At 33.5% G+C, this 19,814-nt stretch overlaps 1 protein-coding gene across 1 annotated transcript in view; it reads right to left on the reverse strand.

The window, feature by feature from the left end:
- Positions 1-19,814, reverse strand: part of LOC110114091 (alpha-N-acetylglucosaminidase) — a 76,419-nt gene that overhangs the window by 38,269 nt on the left and 18,336 nt on the right. Inside the window, exons 7-13 of the mRNA XM_028700604.1 lie at positions 19,024-19,105; positions 16,841-16,947; positions 15,357-15,387; positions 7,983-8,122; positions 4,051-4,259; positions 3,218-3,327; positions 2,883-2,985 (exon numbers count right to left, since the gene is read on the reverse strand). Of these exons, the coding sequence (XP_028556437.1) occupies positions 2,883-2,985; positions 3,218-3,327; positions 4,051-4,259; positions 7,983-8,122; positions 15,357-15,387; positions 16,841-16,947; positions 19,024-19,105 (782 nt within the window). The remainder of the gene's footprint in view (positions 1-2,882; positions 2,986-3,217; positions 3,328-4,050; positions 4,260-7,982; positions 8,123-15,356; positions 15,388-16,840; positions 16,948-19,023; positions 19,106-19,814) is intronic.

A 19,814-nucleotide genomic window follows, 5' to 3' on the forward strand; every position in this document is an offset into this window, starting at 1 on the left:
CAACAACAGAATTGAAGATGAACATTTTTTATGATTTTAAAATAAGAGAATTATTATATTGATGAATATCAGAAGTGATGAATATAGAATGGTAGATGCATAGATTTAGACAGAGAAGTAAATTTACTTTATACATCTAATGTGAGGGAGCTTAGCTTTGCATATTTATTACTTTAATCCTTTCATACCAACATCAATATCTCATTATTAAACAAGCGAAAATTACTGACCTCACATGGCTTCTTAATGATTTGATAATAACATATGTAGTGTTACATAATAGCTATCCAATTAATTCTATAAATAATTTAATTAAGTATTAACCATAGAGACAAGTTCCATTGGGGACTAATGCACTTAAACTCCCATCAACCTCCAACTAATTTGGTAAAGGGCATTTTCCTCCCTTTGTCATTGTGTTACTACAACAAAACCTTTAGGGACTCTTCTATAACATGTGTAAAATACAAGCGACTTCTTAAAATTGGGGTCACATGTGTTGGCGTACTCAATTGGTAAAATTTGTCATCATCAAAAGTGTCCTAACATGCTTTATTTTATTTGAAAAGAGCAGTCTTCTTCAACAACTTTGTAAAGGGTTATCATCACCCTAACAAATTTAATATAAATCATTGAATGTATGCATGTTGTCCCTGTAATGAATAGAGTTGGTTAATATTTCTAAGTGAGTGAATCTCTATAATGGTGTGGATTTTGGAGGGATCGTTTCTTATTACTTATGGTACATGAAAATCTAAGAAATTTTTAGAAAAGAGCAAATAAGCGCACTTAATAGAATTCAATTTCATATTGTATTTTTTATTCTTTCAAATATGGCCTGTAATTCTTTGAGATGATCTAAGCAAACCTTATTTTTTACAACAAGATCATCAACATAACATTTTACTTTCATGTGATTCAAGAAAGTGAATCAAGACATTAAAAAAATGATTCATTGCCCTTTGGTATGTAGCCTAGGCATTTTCCAAGTCAAAGCATATGGTCGCATAACAAAATACATTAATTAAATAGTAGAAGGGCATGCATCTTTCACATTTTTAGCCAATTTAATTCATTCTAACCTAAAAATCCTCAATGAATCAGAGATGTCATAACTTGATTTGTTATCGACAAGCTCTTATGTAAGGAACAAAAAACCATCTTTTGGGCAAGCCCTATTAAGGTTCTTGCAATTGATGCTGACACAAATCTAATCATTCTTTATAGATGATAATATTGAAAATCTAATCAACATATTTCTCGTCAGATTAAACCTTCTTCAACAAGTTTTTTGGTTTCAAAGACCACATTCCCTTCAACTTAAGTCACACATACCTTGGTGGCTTTTTGCAGATGACACCTCAGGCTTAAAAGCTAATATATGAATTTTCAATACAAAGGATAAGTCGAGCATTTCATTATAAGTCAAGGTAAAGTAGTTCCTAAATTCACAAAGTAGTGTCATGATTTCATTGTCTTTATTTTCTGAGATCAAAGGGGTGAGGCAGTCTGAGGCACCTTCTCAACCCGAAGTTGATTTTTTTTTAAATTCCTCCATAGAGTGACCACCATAATTAAATTCTTTTGGCGTTGGCTTGACTTTTATGCTTTGGCCATTTGATAGGCCATATCATAGAGTTTTTTACTCGTCTTCAACCTATTTGGTGTTTAGCATATTACAAGTCTTGACCCGAGGATAGATGGATCATATAAACCAAAGTCCTTAGGTTGTGTACATGCCAAGGTCCAATATTGCTTAAGGACTTCTTCAGTCCATAGATCTTAAGGAAATAGGCTCACTCCTTACATGCCTTGCATGGAGTCCATTTTTTTTGAATTAGACTTTAAAGATATGGAGGCAAAATAGAAAAGAGATTTTGTAGGTGTTGTTGCTTCATGTGTAGAGAGGAAGATGGGAGGGAGCCAACAATGAGGAGAGGGCATGTGTGAAAGAAATGGGCGAGCAAACAATGAGAATTTTTGTTTGATTTTTTTATATGCGCCTGAGAAAATGAACTGAAGCAGGGATGGCACAGGACAACATGCTGAGGAAGGAATGTGTATATGTGTGTGTATAATTATATAAATTTAATTATAATAAACATCTGATATGATTTTTTACTTTTTATTTTTTAACAAATACCTTATTTTCTTCTAAATTTAACAATAATATTTAATCTAATTTGATTTAAAGTTTTATTAAAAATACAAATAAAATGACTAATTTGTTAATTCTTTTTTCTTGTGCATGTCAAATATTCATACTCGCCTCAAAAGGAGCTTAATTTTTAACCTATTATGGATTCTAATTTCTAATGCGCACTCATTTTATTTTTGTTCTCATTTTGAGTGAAATTTGTATCCTTTCTCGTGCAATGACTTAGGTAATGTTAGAGTCTACCTTAGTCAAATTTGATGTTTTGTTTGCATAAGAGTAGTCCGTCCGTTTTGTTTTGTGAGATGAGCTATAGTTTAATAATTTTATTAAGGGTGATATGTTTCTAGGTGAACTTGCACAATGCTATACCCATTGTCAGCATTTTCATCTTATTAGATTAGATTGATGTTAAGCAGTTATATGTAGGTCAACACTAGACATATGAAAATTACAATAGCTGAAAAACTAAACATTGGCATTTTTCTAACCATGTCCAAAGCATGCCAAAAACTCTAAAATAAAAACCTTAAGTCTAGCAGAATAGTGTTTGTTAATAAAGAGAAGTTGAGCGTTAATTTCAAACTTAGTTGTGCAATATGCAAGAAACAAAGACATGCTTTTCAATGGTCAACTGGTTCTTGAAATTAATTTAGTATTCTCCTCAAGATATCAACTAGTTCCACTTAACAATGATGTTGATTGCATACAAATACCCTTCACTTACCATGGTTGAGTTCTGGCTAACCCAGGCATCGATAGGGCCAGAAGAAATTCCATCAAGGATACCATACATTTCAATGTTGCCGCCAAAGTTGTGTAGCATACACCTGAACAATGATTTCCAATGACTTAGAAGAAAGGAAACATCACTAGTGCAAGAAAGTAAAAGTTTAATAAATTGGTCACGACAAAGGTTAAAAATGACTGCATAAAAAACTGAAAAATATCAGTATGATGAAAAATGCACTTTCTAGTTTCTAGATCAGATCTATATAAGAGATTGCAAACAGGATGATATATGGCCAATAATGAACATATTTATTGTAAGAAAGAGAATACCAGACATATGGAACACCATAAAATTGTGAAGATGTTTTCCACATAGGTTTTACATCAGCAAATAAGTCAAGAACAATCATTTTCCCAATTGGAACAGAGTGAAGAAGAGCCTGTGAAAAATATAAAATAACATGTGAGGCATGGGCTAGTTTTCACGGAAAGGGATGCCAGTGAAGGTTTAAAAGTTCAGTCAATGATAAGTCTTGTACATATTTTAATCAACATACTAGAATAAGCCACATGTGTTCCAATAAATGCAATGATCAAACAGTATTTGTTGATAAAGCATGAAAAAAAAAACAGAAAAAATATTGATGGGGACATCAGCAGCGATTTCGACACATGTACCTTCAGGAGATGCCGGAGATCGACGGCCACGATCATGATTTGTATTTTCATCATTTATGTAGTAGTTTATTTTATTTTATGATTTTTCCGTTTTTACCCTTATGGGTATTTGGTAGCTATTGTAGCCCAAGGGGCATTTTAGTACTTTACTTTCTTTGTCATTTTGAGGCCTATTTATATGGCCCTTTTCTAATGTAATAGTTAGTTTTTGATGAATGAAAAAAATATTTTCCACTTATGATCTCTTTGTGAGTTCACCCTCCTCTCTCAAATCTCTTAGTGAGTTTTGAGAAGAGCTAGATCTCTTTGTGAGTTATAGACATTCTTCTAGCTTGATTTGTGATCAAGTAGTGTGAGAACTCAAAGGAATTTCATCCAGATTATATTCTCTCTGAAATTTCCTCCCCACAACCTTTCCACTCAGCAATCCAGCCCCCATAGTGTCCAGCCGCCAACCAGCAGCTTCCCGCCAGCCACAGGCCTACCAGCTGCCGATCAACTCCCTGCCAGCCAGCCCGTAACCTCATCCCACCGGCCACAGTCCATCCCGTCCCGTGCAGCCACCCCCCCCTACTGCTCCCAATCTCACGGTTAAACAGCCATCCGTGAGCCTCCAGCCCACCATCTCCTTGCAGTTCCCCTTGACGCTGGACCTCCATGTTTTGCCCAAGCCGTGAATTCCAATTCCTGGTGACTTAATTAATTGCCTAATCAAGGGCTCATCTTAAGGCAAGGTAATTAATGACACTTAGAGCTATTTTGAAATTTGAATTCGTTTCCCTCTCATGTTAAATCTATTTGGGGAAGTTACTTAAGATATAATTAAATCTGGAATTATAATTCATATTTAATTAATTTATTTACTCTCCATGGGCCCCACTTAATTAACATTACTTCTCTCTTCCCCTCCATGTTTGGCCGAAACTCCCTCCCTGTGGAAAATAAATTTGATTTTCAAATTAAGATTTTTCCCCCTACTTCTCCCCTTTGGATTTTAATTTCAGAAATCCGAAATTTCCTTTGGCCTTTTCCTCCTACCCGAGTTCTTCCCAAGGCTGGACTTGTTTTCAAACCAAGCGTTACACACATTGTCTGTCAGACTAGTAGAAGAAGAAAACATCAAAGATACAATTGATCCTCAAATCGAGAGGAGGATCGATCTCTCCCAAATCTCTAGACACCGCTAGAGCCCAAAGAAAACCTAAATCTAAGAGATCTCAAATTTCAGCCAAATTCAAGATACTCAAACCCTAGCCAAATCAACTATTTAATGTATACAAATCAAAAGGAATTTGCTAAACAGTCCCTACGTTCAAATTCCCTCCTAAAATCCATTCAAAAACCTTCCTAAAACAGTCCCGCAAGATGAGCGGCTCGCGCGGCATCCCACACAGGCGGAGTTCTCTCCGCTGTTTCGCGAATTTCACCCGTGAACCGGTCCCGGCTGAACCGGTCCAGTGGACTGGTCTAACATAGTCATGATAGGCTCGTGGCCCTATGATGTGATATTTGTATATTGTCGATTTCATTTTATCTCTGGCTTCAACTCTTTTAAATTACCTTGATCTATGCATTATGTGGAAATTGACCTGAATCATGTAAAAATGTTTGCCATCCCAACAACCTAAACATAGAAAAAATGTATCATGGGTTTAAATGATTTATTTATTTTTATACCTCAAATTTCTTAATCCAAAGATTAAAGTATTTTATTTTATTTAAATGGCTCTTATAAGCTATTTGGTTAGATTAGAGAATTCAGATGCTTTAATAACTTAGTATCACATGCATCTGAATGTCCCCCTTTGCATTGTAATATTTTATTAGACAAGCATATTTGAACAAAGTCAATGAAACTGGTCAACCTAGCTCTCCGAATAGTCCTCACATGTTGCTTCAAAGAGGCTTACATTTGATGGAGAGCATCAAACTCATTTAACTCATTTTATTATAGTTATTTCAAACCAGCTTGAATGTTATAAGATATTCATGTTTTTCAATAGCTTTTATGTACTACACTTACCAGAGCCAGTTTTCGAAAAATACATAAACCTATTGGCATTCTTAAAATTTGAGAGTAATCTGATAGGTACCACTTGAGTATTTCAAGTGATTCCTATCGGGTCTAAGCCAAATCACTAATAATCCGCTGTTTTCTATGGAAAACAGCCACCACGCACAACAAAACAGTGAAAAATCTGAGAAGAATCGTAGAGAGAATAGGAGAAACAATTGCAAACGATGGAAATTTCACTAGTCGATACAAAAGACAATAAAGATACAAGTTTCCTTCAATCCGAGAGGAAGGAAAAACTCTCCAACAATCTCCGGCAACGCCAAGAGCCCAAGCAAGAAAACCTAGAAGACAAATCCCTTTTCAAAATCAAGATGAAAACCTAATCCCCTCATAACTCCCTATTAATACAATCTAATTCAAATTAAAAGCAAAAGGACTACTCTACCCTTCCTTCTCCCTCCAAAAACACTTAATCCATGTTTGAATTGCAAGTGGACCCCACTCACTGGCTCCCTCTCTCTTCCGCCTGGCTTGGTGTCCGCCTCCTGTAGAACTGGACCGGCTGGGCCGGTCCAGGTTGAGCAGGTCCAAGCTGGACCGGCGTAACATAATCATGAGCAAACAACATAGATGTTAAAATGACGAACTCAAGGTCAAAATAGAGATCCAAAAATTTAACACGATAGAGAAAATATAATCATAAAAAATGTTAATTAAGGGGCCGCAAACTGAAACAAAGAATCAGAGGGTACCACTAACAATGAGCCTAGAAGTTGTTGTCCACCTTTACACATGAGATGCACCTAACCAAGCTAGACAAGTGACAAACTATTCTAGCAATCATTATTGCCTTAATTTGAATATCGAACCAAATTTTGTAAACAAAGGCTTAAACAAACAAAATTTCATAGTATAGGCCAAGCAATATAGAAATTATCACTGAGAAAATTGCATAATATGAAAAGACATACAATGAAAATTCTAATAATAGAAAACCTAAATGTCTTTAATAAGGTCATAAGGGATCTTCCAATGTTAGTAAAACACTCAAGCTGAAAACATAAGTATAAAATATGGTTGGGATTTGAGAACTCTTCCAAATAAATCTTCTTATTCCTATCAGCAAGTGGATAAGGACACTACAATCAAAACATGTAGTTTTTTAAAATTTTTAGAGGAGATGGAAGTAAAAAAGGCCTGTTTCCTTCTCAAACTTAATAGGAAAAAAAATTTTATTGATTATGCTTCAGATTTGCAATGATATCTTTATTAGTCCTATTTTTAACATTCAAATGTATTATCAACGAAAGTTTGAACATGCAATTTTCCTGTTGATTCTTTTACATGAGGGATTTCAGCAAAAGTCATTGTTTCAACAAATCATTTCAACTCCTTGCCTACCTAGATAATGAAGATATCATTTCAAATGACGTGATGCTTGGGAAAAATATTGAAAACGAATTTTCAACCAGGAGGAAAGATATGTTGCATTTAGATGATACCTAAATAACTGAGTAACTACAAAAGCTAGACCCTTAACTCTTGTATAACTACATGGATATTAACTCTCCGAACAAGAGTTCATTGAACCCCAAAGGAGCAGACGTAGTACAGGCCTTTAAATAAGTCAAATCAATCAACAAAAGCCGAAGTGGAAATAGGCCAATTACAACAGATGAAATCAAGCCATAATAAATATGAATAAGGTCCACTATCAAACCTTTTAAGCCTTATTTCTATTTATGGCCAATTTCTTTTCAATTTGAACTATTTTATTAAGCTTTATCTTTTCTTGAATAAGAATATATTTAAATTTGAACATTTGTTTGAAATGGATAGGATCATATTTTCATTTAAATGTTTAGTTATATCCTTATAACGACATTTCTATAAATAAAGTGCCATGATGTGTAATTGAAAATTATTATTGATTGATGATTGAATGAACACAAATTATTTGTAGTCAATTGAATACTCTATAGATCCAAGCCACGTATGTGGAACTATTTCTCTATCCCTTCCTTTCAGAAATTGATCAAAGAATTATCTAAAACTGCTAAACTTTAGAAAAAATCACATACAGCAATATAACAACACTTCTAAGAAGAGCTTCCCTACATTCTTTGTCTAAACCCACTAAACTCCACATCTCAGCTTAAGAGTATAACGCACCTCCTGCTAATATTGAGCTTACTTTATGCAAAGTAACAACTTTTATTTGCTTCCACTTCCACACTATATTGAAAATGCTAGTACTGTTTCATTAGAACTCCTCTAGGTCAAACATCTCTCGTTACCATGAGATGGAGCTTTAATATTTGCAAATAAACTATAGAATTGAAAATGGGTGACAAGATACCTTAAAAATCTATTATAATTGACAACTTTAATTGCCCAAACAACAAAATAAAGATTTAGGTACCTGCATTAACCATATTGCATCGTTGTCACCTTTAACCATTGCATCATACACAGCTGATCCAAGTGATGAGATGTATTTTGGATCATTTGTAGGGGGCAAGTTCTCATTAAAAGTGTCACTAAACATAATTACCAAATCAAAGTCAACAAAAGTAGCAAAATCCAAAATATAGTTTCTGTTACAAAATAAATAGTACTACTCGTCCAAGAAGCATTAATTAAGTAAAATAAAGAAAAAAAAAAAGCCTCTTTGAATGTGAATGCTCGAAAAACAAAAATAGTCAATCAAATTGCATGTAGAATAGCAATGTTACAATGGAACTGGAAGATGATTCAAATAGTAGTAAGGGATTGTTTGGTTTAAAGTAAACTGGGTGTAAAGTAATCCTTTTGTAGGGATTTTGAAAATATTGATGTTTGGTTGGATGAAAAAAATGCAATGTAAAGTATTCCAAATATAGTGTAAAGTATCATGATTCATTTTTTGAGGAAAAATAAACTAGTCCAGTTTTGAGTGAAAATCTTTTTCATTGCAAACAAGTTATTTTATTGCCATCCCATCGGCCACCAAACATCGCCACCTGCCATAAGCAACTCTACGCTGGCCTCTGCTACCGGGTGCCAACTACCCTCTAATGCCAACCACCACCAACATCGATGATCTGCCACCACCATTGACGACCACCACAACCACTGTCAGTCGTCGACCACCACCATCTGTGAACTTTTCGGCGCCGGATTCAGCAGGATTCGCGGAGAGCTCCGGCAGATTTTGTGGATCCGTCGGGTAAGAGGTTTGTACACTGGCTCTCTTCCCTCTTGCCTTTTTCGTTCTTTAGATAACATATTGAGGTCAACAAAAAAGTAATCTCATGCTTTTTTTTATATTCATCCAAACAACTTCAAACATTTCAAATATATTACATTCCTTAAACTACATTTTTTTTTTCAACAAAAGAGAGCTTTTGCATTTGAATTAATACATAAGCTATAATGCACAGACGTGGACATGGACACGATACGACGCGGACACAGGACATGGCTTTTTTTAAAAATATATGACATGGGTACGACGTGGATATGTCATTACAATTTTTTATATAATGTATAGATATTAATGTAACATCGTATTAGAAATAACAAACAATAATCAATGAATGGTATGATAACTTATAGCTTATAATATAAAATGTTTAGTACAAAAGGTCTACAACCACAAAAATATAAGCGAATAACCATTTACTACAACATTAAGCAGTCAAACTTCAACTGCTAAGATTAGCTTAAAAGGTTTGTCTTTTGCCTTCAATATCACCATCATTAAATATCATTGCTTCCAACTCTAGTTCATCAATATAAATATATTCCGATATCATCAAGGGACTCAAACCATCTCCAGCAACATCCCACATTTTATTATTACCTGTCATATAAAGTGGGGACTTTCTTGAAAGAAGAAAAAGATTTGTATGCACATAAACTAAATCTTCAGCCCGTTATGGAGTAATTTTATTCCTCTTCATCAATTGAATAAATGAGTATGTGCTCCAATTTCTCTCACAACAAAAGGATGAAACTTGACCAAAAAGTTTTATTGCTATTGTTTGAAGTAGCGGTGTTGAAGCTCCATAAAACAACCACCACATATTTGAATCTATCCTCCATCTATCAACCAAAGATTTTTTATCACCAAAGTCCTCTAAATATCCAAAGAACTTTGCAAGTTCTATATTAATCCTTCTTCTCTCATCATTTGAGAAATAACATTTCAAACATATCTTTCTCATATTTGAAACTTCTAAATTTTTATGTGATGAGATACGTTGAGGATCTTCTTGAAATCATTTTTTACTTGAATATCTCCAAATAACACAAAGAAAGTAAAATTATTAATTCAAAGGCAACAAATTAAAAAACTAATTTAAAAGATAAAATCAAATTTACCTTGGATTTAATGAGTGAACCAAACAATGAAGATATGTATTACTTTTGCTCCACCTATTCTCAAGAATAGTATAGACAACACTTCAAAAACTTGAGTCTTCATCATGTGTCTTTTTTTTCATGTCTGTATGTAATTTCTTTCACTTTAGCTAACATGGAGTCTCGCATCTCATAAATCAAATGTAGGCATGATTTATTTGTGTCAGAATATATCATAAATTGGATTTATTAAATCCAAAATATAATCAATATTATCCCACCACAAATCATCTAAGATCTTTTCTTTTATGTATCTACTCTTCCCAACATTATCTTCCCGATAGCAAGATCACTTATCACTAATCACCATGGATTGAAGATCATTTTTTATTTGTTTGAATCTTCTTAACATGATTATTACAGAGGCAAAACGAGTTTCAACAACTAACATTCTCAAATATGAGAAATCATTAAAGATAGACTGTTTCATATGGTGTGCACAACAGATGGAGTCAAAATATATGAGAATATTTTTGCTCCAATAATTCTCTAGCTCTATGCACTGCTGCATTATCAATGATAACCTACACAACATGTGATGACCTAATCATCACTATCACCTCTTTAATCAAATTAGAAATAAAATATTTATCCTTATATTGATCTTCACAATTCACAACTTTGATGAACACTGGGTAATTATCTGTAATAGCCATAAAATTGATGAGTGATCTCCTTTGAGGATCAGTCTAACCATCGCACACCAAACTCACACGTTTTTCTTTTCAAACTCCTTTCAAAGGTTTAAGTAATGTCTCAATATTTACTCTCTCCCTCTCTAATAATTTTGATCTTATTGCATTGTATCTAGTTAAACATACTCTGTAAGATTATTATTGCATGCATTAGTAAAAGCATTCTTATAATGAGAATTCCTTACCAGGTTTAAAGTCCAGCTGAAAAAAATATCCTTGCAATTTCAGCATCAAGTTGCTCTCTCATATGCATATTAAAAGCCTTATCAAAAAAACTACCAACAACTCCTTTTCTTTTCTTAGATTCATGTCCTTCACTTCTAAATAAATCAACATTATCAACTCTAATAGAGGAGGAAGCAGTGTGGGATGAACCATGAGTAGAGGGCAAAGATATCTCTTTAGGAAGTGCCCTTTTTATCCTTGATTCATCTTCATCAACCTGTTTGTTCAATTATATCAATTGTAAAGTAGTAATCTTAAGACACATTTTAATTCCATGACCACCAAATTTAAGTAGATGTGCTTTCACCTTAGAGTATGATCCTTTATAAGTAACACCATAATAGTTGCATTTGAATAACATATTTCCTCCACCATCACTTTCAGTCCCACCACTACTAGAGCTCATTTTTGCTTTTAAAAAGAACTAGTGTAATCGAAAATAAAAAGTCTTAGTATTAAGCAATCGCACACACCTTTTAAGAATAAATTGAAATTAATTGAAATAGAAAAAGTTGGTTCTTCTTTGTATCTATTACTTCTCTAGTTCTCTCCCATAATATTTCTTTAACCTCTAATCTAAATCACAGAAAATGTATCTATTTATTTCTCTACTTCTCTCCCATAATAGTTCATTGCATATCATATAATTAATCTTTTTTCTATTAATCTTAAATCTTTTATATTCTAGATATTTTTTATATCATTCTAACCTTTCACCTATTTCAACAAATCCAAATAACTAGAATTGTCATGAATACATACACTAAGATACCTCAATGTTAAAACAATGATGTAAAGTTCTAATACTAGTTAATGTTCCATAATCTTAAGAACTTTAATATAAATAAAACATTCTTTGTTTTATATATTTTTTCATTAATTGCCTTAGCATAACAATCACATCCATTATGAATCTTTCAAACATATGGATAAATTGAGCCTTAAATATCGATGTAATTTATTATATGTTCCTCCTATAACTTCAATGTATAACTCCTATGTTTAATTTCCCTAAAATCAACAATAAATATAGACAATAGAGGGAACAAACTAACGTTGCATAATTTGCTCACATGTTTTCTAGCAGGAATATAAGAGGGAAAAAAACTAAAACAACAAATAATTTGGTCCTCTACCTCCTCTGGCTTCAACGAAAAAACAAGTCGAAACCTTTGATGCCCAAAAAATGGCGAAGACGAACCAGTGAGAAAAGGAACGTGAAACCAAATAAGTGAAGAAAATGGCTCTAGTCGGACATACCAGGCGGAAAATAAAGCAGTAGATTCAAAGAAAACGTTGACGAGAACGTTGCGGAGGTTCCAGGCTCGGCTCGTCGCAGAAAAGAGGTTCAGGCGTGCAATCTCTAGGTTCGGTGGGCTCACCTGGTCGTGCAATCGAAGAAGATGAGAGCAGACGATGAGGAAGAGCGACGGTGCAGAGTTAAAAGTCGAAAACCCTAAGGCATACAGGCATACAAGCATTCCGGCTGTATTGATGCATATAAGGTTCTGGGATGTGCTAAGAGATTTTTATTTGATAAAAATAATATAAAAAATAAAAAATTTGTAATTTTAAAAAAAATTATTATAAAAAATTAGGATGCGCCAGTCCATTTAAATTTAACTATTATTTTAATTGGACACGTGTATGCCGTGTCCTACACGTGTCTCAGCCATGTCAGGCACATGTCCATGTCCGAAACGTGTCTGACACTGTTGACTCTTTAACGACAAGAGGTCGTGGGCGATCGTGAGGGGACGTCGACGTGCGAAATGCGGCGACGACGTGCGACTGCGTGGGATGGCAGGTACGTTGATTTTAATTTTTTTTTTGTTTTCTCTCTTTTGTTTTATACGTCGGGTTAACAATAAGCTAATCTAATGCTACGACCAAAGGGCTCTTTTTCAAGGAGCCAACAAAGAAGTTATTCATTATTATTTTTTTTTACAACACATCAGCCCAATGAAACAAGTGTATTGTTTTATTTACCATTTTTTTCAAAATAGAGTTTGCAACACTCTGTGGGTTAAATATTACACGCTAAACAATTAATGAATGCAACTCAATTGAGTGGTCTTGTCTTTATAGAGTATAGGTCCAATAGTTTGAATCTTGCAAAAATATATAAATGATAAATAAACATCAAACAAGGTCGGGATACTTTATTAAACTCATAAGCCCCTAATATATAACACGTTTTTGGGTTGTATGATTATTGATTGTATGATTTTTTTTAAAGAAATATTATGGTAGATAGCTCTTCCTTCTCTTTCCCTCTCTTCCCCAGTATATCAGTTTATTAGTATCGTCCTCTAATGCAAATTTTAGATAAAAGATTTCTATGTGGAATGCATAAAACATTGTCTGAAGTCCATAAGGAGATATGAATAAATTCTTTTTTAGATACAGATAGGTTGATCCGCTAGCAACAATGACAGGAACAAGGTATGTCATGATGAGGAAAATAACTTTCGATAATCGTTCAAATGGAAAGAAGCATCAAAATCTAAAATCCAAGACATTAGAACGAGCAGCAACAATCAAACCAAAAGAAAAAACTGGATGAGCTATTAAATAGGTCAGCTGGGAGTGTTGTAAGAGTTAATCCTAGTCTTCTTGAGGTAGAGAAACTACATGAAAATGATTACTAATAGAACCGACCGGGGTAGAGGTGGAGATTTGTTGAGAAGTTAGAGGATAACCAATTTTCCTCAATATCAATTAGATGAGTAATAAAACCTTGGATAATGCAAATAAGTTGAAAAATAGTTGCGAACACAACCAAGGTTACCACATCCACAACTACCATGAGAGTAGCTTTAATAATGGTAAAAGTTATCTAATCTTGATTTGAAGAAGGCGGAGCACTGAGTTTAATGACCCGGAGAATGTGTGAGAGGGCACTGGAGATGTTTGGAACCTCATAGTCAGCCATTAATACAGCTTGAAAAAATGGTCAGAAAAGAGGATGATGAGAAACTCAGTAACATTTCAAGTAGTCAAATCAATGGTAAAGGGATAAAATTAAACAAATTCATCCAATTTCACTTTCATTGTGTTGTAATATACTCAATAGATTTATCATCCTATTGAGAACATATCAAAGTTGATGTTTAATGGCCCAAGAAATGTTATGGTCTAGAAAGTAAGCGGAACACAGAAAATCCCACACTCTGCTGGATATCTCCTAAAATATCATAGAGAAGCTCTATGGTACTTTAAATCACCAGATTCCATCAGCCTTTTAAGGGCAGGTGATAAAGTATTTGAATTGGTATCCACACATGCACAAGAAAAAAACGACAATCTTGGCTAAATTGAAGCATAACAGCCATCTAGTGGCTAAATTGAAGCATGACATAACCAAAGTTCAGCAAAGCAATAAAAGTTTAAAAACTCACGAAATTAAAATTTAGAAAAAAAAAACATTTTTGATATTCCAATTATACGCCTTTCTTAAGGTTCAATTGTTGTGTATCAAATTCCTAAAAAAACATTAATACTCATATATGATTTACATAGCAAATGAAAAATAAAGTGGAGCAAAAGCATCATAGAAATTATAATTTGCATGATAAGAAATAACACTGCCTCTAGCATCATAAAAATTAAAATTTACATGATGAGGAAACTATGATTCACCAACACTCTGCTTAAAGAGGGTATGCAGTGTCAGACACGTGTCGGACACGGACACGCGTACGACACGGCATGGACACGTGTCCGACACGGCATTGGAGTGTCACAATTAAAAAAATTAAAATTAAAATCGAACACACGTGTTCGGTTATTAAATAATAAAATCATCCAATTCGTTCTATTTAGCCTTTTCCGCGAACGAGAAGCCCTATTTTTCCGATCCATGCTAGGTATCGCAAGGTACATGCTAAGTACCGCTAAGTACATGCTCGATACTGTTAGATATCGCTAGGTACATGCTCGGTACCGCTAGGTATCGCTAGGTACATGCTCGGTACCGCTAGGTACATGCTCGGTACCCGCTCGGTACTGCTCGGTATCTTGTTGAACCCTGCTAGGTCGAACCCTACCAAGGGACAGCGCCCCCTTGGACCCCCAGCAAACCGATATATTGTTGTATTCATGTTGTCTTATTATTGAGATATTTTGATTTCACTTCATATCAATTTAACTTGATTTATTCCTATGTATGATTGGTTTACCGATTTAATATAATGTCACCTTAATTTCTATATATTATATTTAAAAATTATTATACCGTGTCCACACCGCACCCGTGTCCTATTTTTTTTAAAAAATGTCGTGTCCCGTGTCCATGTTGTGTCGTGTCCGTGTCAGTGCATCATAGTGAGGAAATAACACTGACTCTGCTTGAATGCATAATATCTACATAAATGAAAGAAGAACATGAAAGACAGAAAGAGGCATATAAACAAAAGAATAATCCTAAAAAAATCAAAAGATGAATTACCAGTTGTAGATGTTAGTTATATGTCCATATTCTGCGAGCCACAAAGGAAAACATCAAGTCAAGGCCAGCAAAAGTTGATAAAATAAATGAAAATTTTTTAAAGACTAATATAACTTAAAGAAACTAGCATACACCATAGCATGACATTAAAAATCATAAGTTATGATAATGGTGCCAAATATCTCATCCTCAAATTGAAATTTTAACTACATTCCAGGTAATAAATAATTGGGGTTTCAAAAGCACAATTGCCAAAACCAACTGCAAATTGCTTTTAAATAATTAGAAAAACAGAGATGAATTTCAAGGATTAAAATACACATAAATGTATATAGCATTTATACATATTTATGTGCATATAGAGAGAGAAAGAGGGTCGGGTGCTACATATGGAAATAGAGGTTCATGCTATTCATAACATTTATTTGAAAGAGGATAAACAATGAAAGGAAAGATCGTTGAGCTTGATCAACACTCTTGCAACTTGATAGAAAAAGAAACATGTGAATGTTATCGACTGATGAGAGAGTAGTAATGCCAAAGAGCGTTACTGAAGAAGTGTTTGCTTAAATTCAAAACTTTTGGTTATAATCTAAAAATATAGTTTGGAATGCACATAAAATATCATTTGACTATATAGCAACTACAGCTAGATAAAATAAGGAGTCTTCTACAACTTATCAAAGATACTCATGAATGATAACATAAAATGTGCTAAGTCAAAAATCAAGTGAGAATACCCAATGGATTTGGTCCCCAAATGAATACAAATATTAACAGTGAGATTTTGTTTTGGAATCTTAAAAACAAAATACTACATGTGAATACAGACAGAGATAATTATTTTCTATTGTTCAACCGGACTAGAGACTATTTTCTAAACAAGTTTTCTTCTTTTTTTTTTTCCTTTGAGTAAGAAAGGGCAGTCAACTCCATGGACACAGGAATGAGCCCATAATCCTTGAAGCAATTTAGAAGTGGCGGAAACAAAGGCTTTTCGGAAAAATAAACAACTAAATGTCATGATGGAAGGGATATTCCCTGCTATGCATGATAATTCAAGTTCCTTTGTTGTTATGACCTTCATAAGCGGTATTTATGATGAAACTAAAAAATTCTGAAAAAAATTCAATGATATGAGGACGGTAACCATACACACACATAATATAAAGACTCAAATTTTCATTACAATCCTTAAATCGTAGTAAATTCTATAATATCTCGAGTGAAGAAACCCTTTGTTTTTCAAGTTATGCATGGTATATTATAACATTATCAATGTCCAGCCTGATCACAGAGTGTAAATGTCATCACTAACCGAATGGGTCATTTTTTTCATTTTCATTAGCACATAAAAAAGGATATTAACAATTTATCTTCAAAGTTTTGAAATGTTTTGGAACCTATTGAAAGCAGATGTCACGTTTAAGGATACAATACAGAAAAAAAAAGGTATGATTGATGAGTATGGCAAACCTAAAAACCTTTAATTTGTTGCTTGATAAATGCTCTGCCAGCTTCAATAAATAGAGGATCTGATGGATCAAGAAGATATGTGCAGCACCACCGGGGATCACCATTAACAGTGTTCCTAAATAGAAAGATAACACAAGCAATACATACCGTTTACAATTAATCAACAAAGGAATGAATAAACAAATAAATACATATAAAAATTGGCCCCATTGTTAGTACATATTTTCTTCTCACACCAATGAGAAATACCATTCTATTATGATTGCATCTCCATCCTAGCAAATATACAACCTATTTATCTCCTTTGATAAAGCTACTAGTTGCAGTTTCATAAATAGGGAGAAGTTAAAGGGTACCATGTTTAGTTGCCAATGATTAGTATGTTAACTAGCATATGCATGCATATGACGGGTAGGCCTACTATGGAAGCTATACATTTATTGAGAGGTTAGATGGAGAAGTATAGAGAGAGTAAAGAGGATCTACATATGATATTTATTGAATTAGAGAAAATATGATAATGTTCCAAGAGAAGTGTCTAGAGAGTTCTAGAAAAAAAAGTTAATAATGCTTATATTAAAATCATTAAGGATATATATATATATATATATTGTTTTCTATGTTCAAATACAAGGTGATTTAATCAAGTATTTTCCTATTTCAATTTTGTATTACATCAATGATCAACTTTAGCCCATATCTTTTTTGCTTTAGTCATGGATTTTCTTACTAGACATTTGCAAGAGGATGTACCCTGGCGTATGCTTTTTGCTGATGATATTCATCTTGTTCATAATACTAGAGAGAGTTGAAGGAAAACATGAACTATGGAGGTCAACCTTAGAGTCTAAAGGTTTTTGTTTGAGTATACCTAAAACTAAATACATTGAATGTAATTTTACTAATAATAGATCTAGTAGTGGGATTGTGACATTATGTGATAAAGTAATGGTGAAATAGATGTGGATATTATTAGTAGAATTCAAGTTGGATAGTTGAAGTGGAGGAATGCATCGAGCTTGTTGTGTGATGGAGAACTACCCCTTAAACTTATGGGGAATTTTTATAAGATGATGGTGAGACCTGTAATGTTTTAATGGTGCATAATGTTGGCCATTAAAAGAGAAGCATAAATTTAATTTGGGTGTTGCAGAGATGAGGATGCTCGGATGGAAGAGTGGCTATATACTTAGAGATAGTATATATGTGAAAAGGTTGGAATAGCTCCAGTGGCAAGTAAGATTGCAGAGAGTCGTCTTAGAGGACATATAAAATGTTGGCCTTCCAATGACCTATTAGGAGAGTAGATGTATTAGATCCAGCCTATGTTAAGTAAGGTAGAAGTAGACCTAAAAAGACTTAGTTAGAGTATTAGTATTGACCTTTTTTAATTAGATTTAAATGAAAATTTGACTCTTAATAGGACACAATTGAGAAAAAGAATTCATGTAGTTAACCCCACTTAGTGGGATAAAGGCTTGTTGTTGTTGTATATGTAAGCTATCAGCTAGTATGGATAAGCATATATACCCCTGGAAATAGGAATTAGGTTGATGTTATTGATGATCCATGATAAAGGTGAGTTAGAATGAGTTAAAAGAAAAACTATCAATGCCTTTATGTAAAATCATCACCTACACAAACTTCTAACCATGTCTGTAAACCAATTAAGCATATGCAAGCAAAGCATAAAATGGGTAAAGCTTGTCTACTGATCCGTCAAGAAAGTTAAATCTCACTTGCAAGAGATTAGCCAAGTAGACCTATCCACGCAAAGGAATACGGAATGTTTGATAAGCGTGAACCAAGCAAATGAAATTTACTTTGCAATTTTATAGAAGGTAAAAATGGCATATTCACTCCATTGACTAAAATTGCGCTGAAAAAAGTGATAGCATATTTCAGGTATTAACCAGAGATTTAAAAAATCATTAAATTGGGTGATCATATATCCATGTCTAACACTATAAGCATATAATTCAGCCTTTTATAGAGAGTTTTAGAGAAATGTGAAAAATAACAAAGTACACATGCTTGACAAATCTATCATCAGAGAAAAATGGATCTAGGTCAAAAAGAGAAAGTAGATCAACAGAAAAATAACAAAATAAAATCATATAAATATGATATTAATATTATAAACATCTGCTGCAATCTGAAATAATTAATAATGAAAGAAATAGCAGCATACCAATTGCTCAGTCTAGTAATGTTGGCAGTAGGAAATATCTTTCTGAATATTGCAGGAACATTCCCAGAAAAGGCTGGCAGCACTGAAAAAGTTTATAGATTTCATGAATATTGCAATTCCAAGTATGAAGAACGAAGGTTCCAAGAGACCATCAAATAAACTAGTAAATAATGCCTTACAAGAAAATTGTGAGAAGACAATATTACTAGTAAATATAGTGATGCATGACAAAATTTACCTGGAATTAAAAGGAAATGAGATGCCAATTTTTTTCACATGAAAGCATGAAAATTCATGACAAATGTTACCTGGAATTAAAAGGAAATGAGATGCCAATTTTCTTCACATGAATGCATGAAAATTCATGACAAAATTTACCTGGAATTAAAATGAAATGAGATGCCAATTTTCTTCACATGAATGCATGAAAATTCAAACTCACTCGACTGAGAATGCAATCACCTACCAAAACACAGGCATATCTAGAAGACTGATTTTAGGTACAAGATGGATGAATAACTATGGATATCCCAAAAAAAAAGAGACCATCAAATAAACTACAAAGAACTTTTAAGTGCATAAAGATGAGAATGTATGGAAGAGGTGGAATTAAAGAGTCCATAGCATAAATAGATAACTTCAACATGCTATTTGTCTCACAAGAATGAAGTAGGAGTTATTGATGTTGGAGAATTTTTGTTGTCCTCAAACGGATTGCATATTTTATGATCAAGTACGGCATAAGAAAAATGATATATTATCCCGAAGGATAAAAATATCATTTTCTTAAG

The sequence above is a fragment of the Dendrobium catenatum genome, unplaced genomic scaffold, assembly GCF_001605985.2.
Source record: "Dendrobium catenatum unplaced genomic scaffold, ASM160598v2 fragScaff_scaffold_1557, whole genome shotgun sequence".
Lineage (NCBI taxonomy): Eukaryota > Viridiplantae > Streptophyta > Magnoliopsida > Asparagales > Orchidaceae > Dendrobium > Dendrobium catenatum.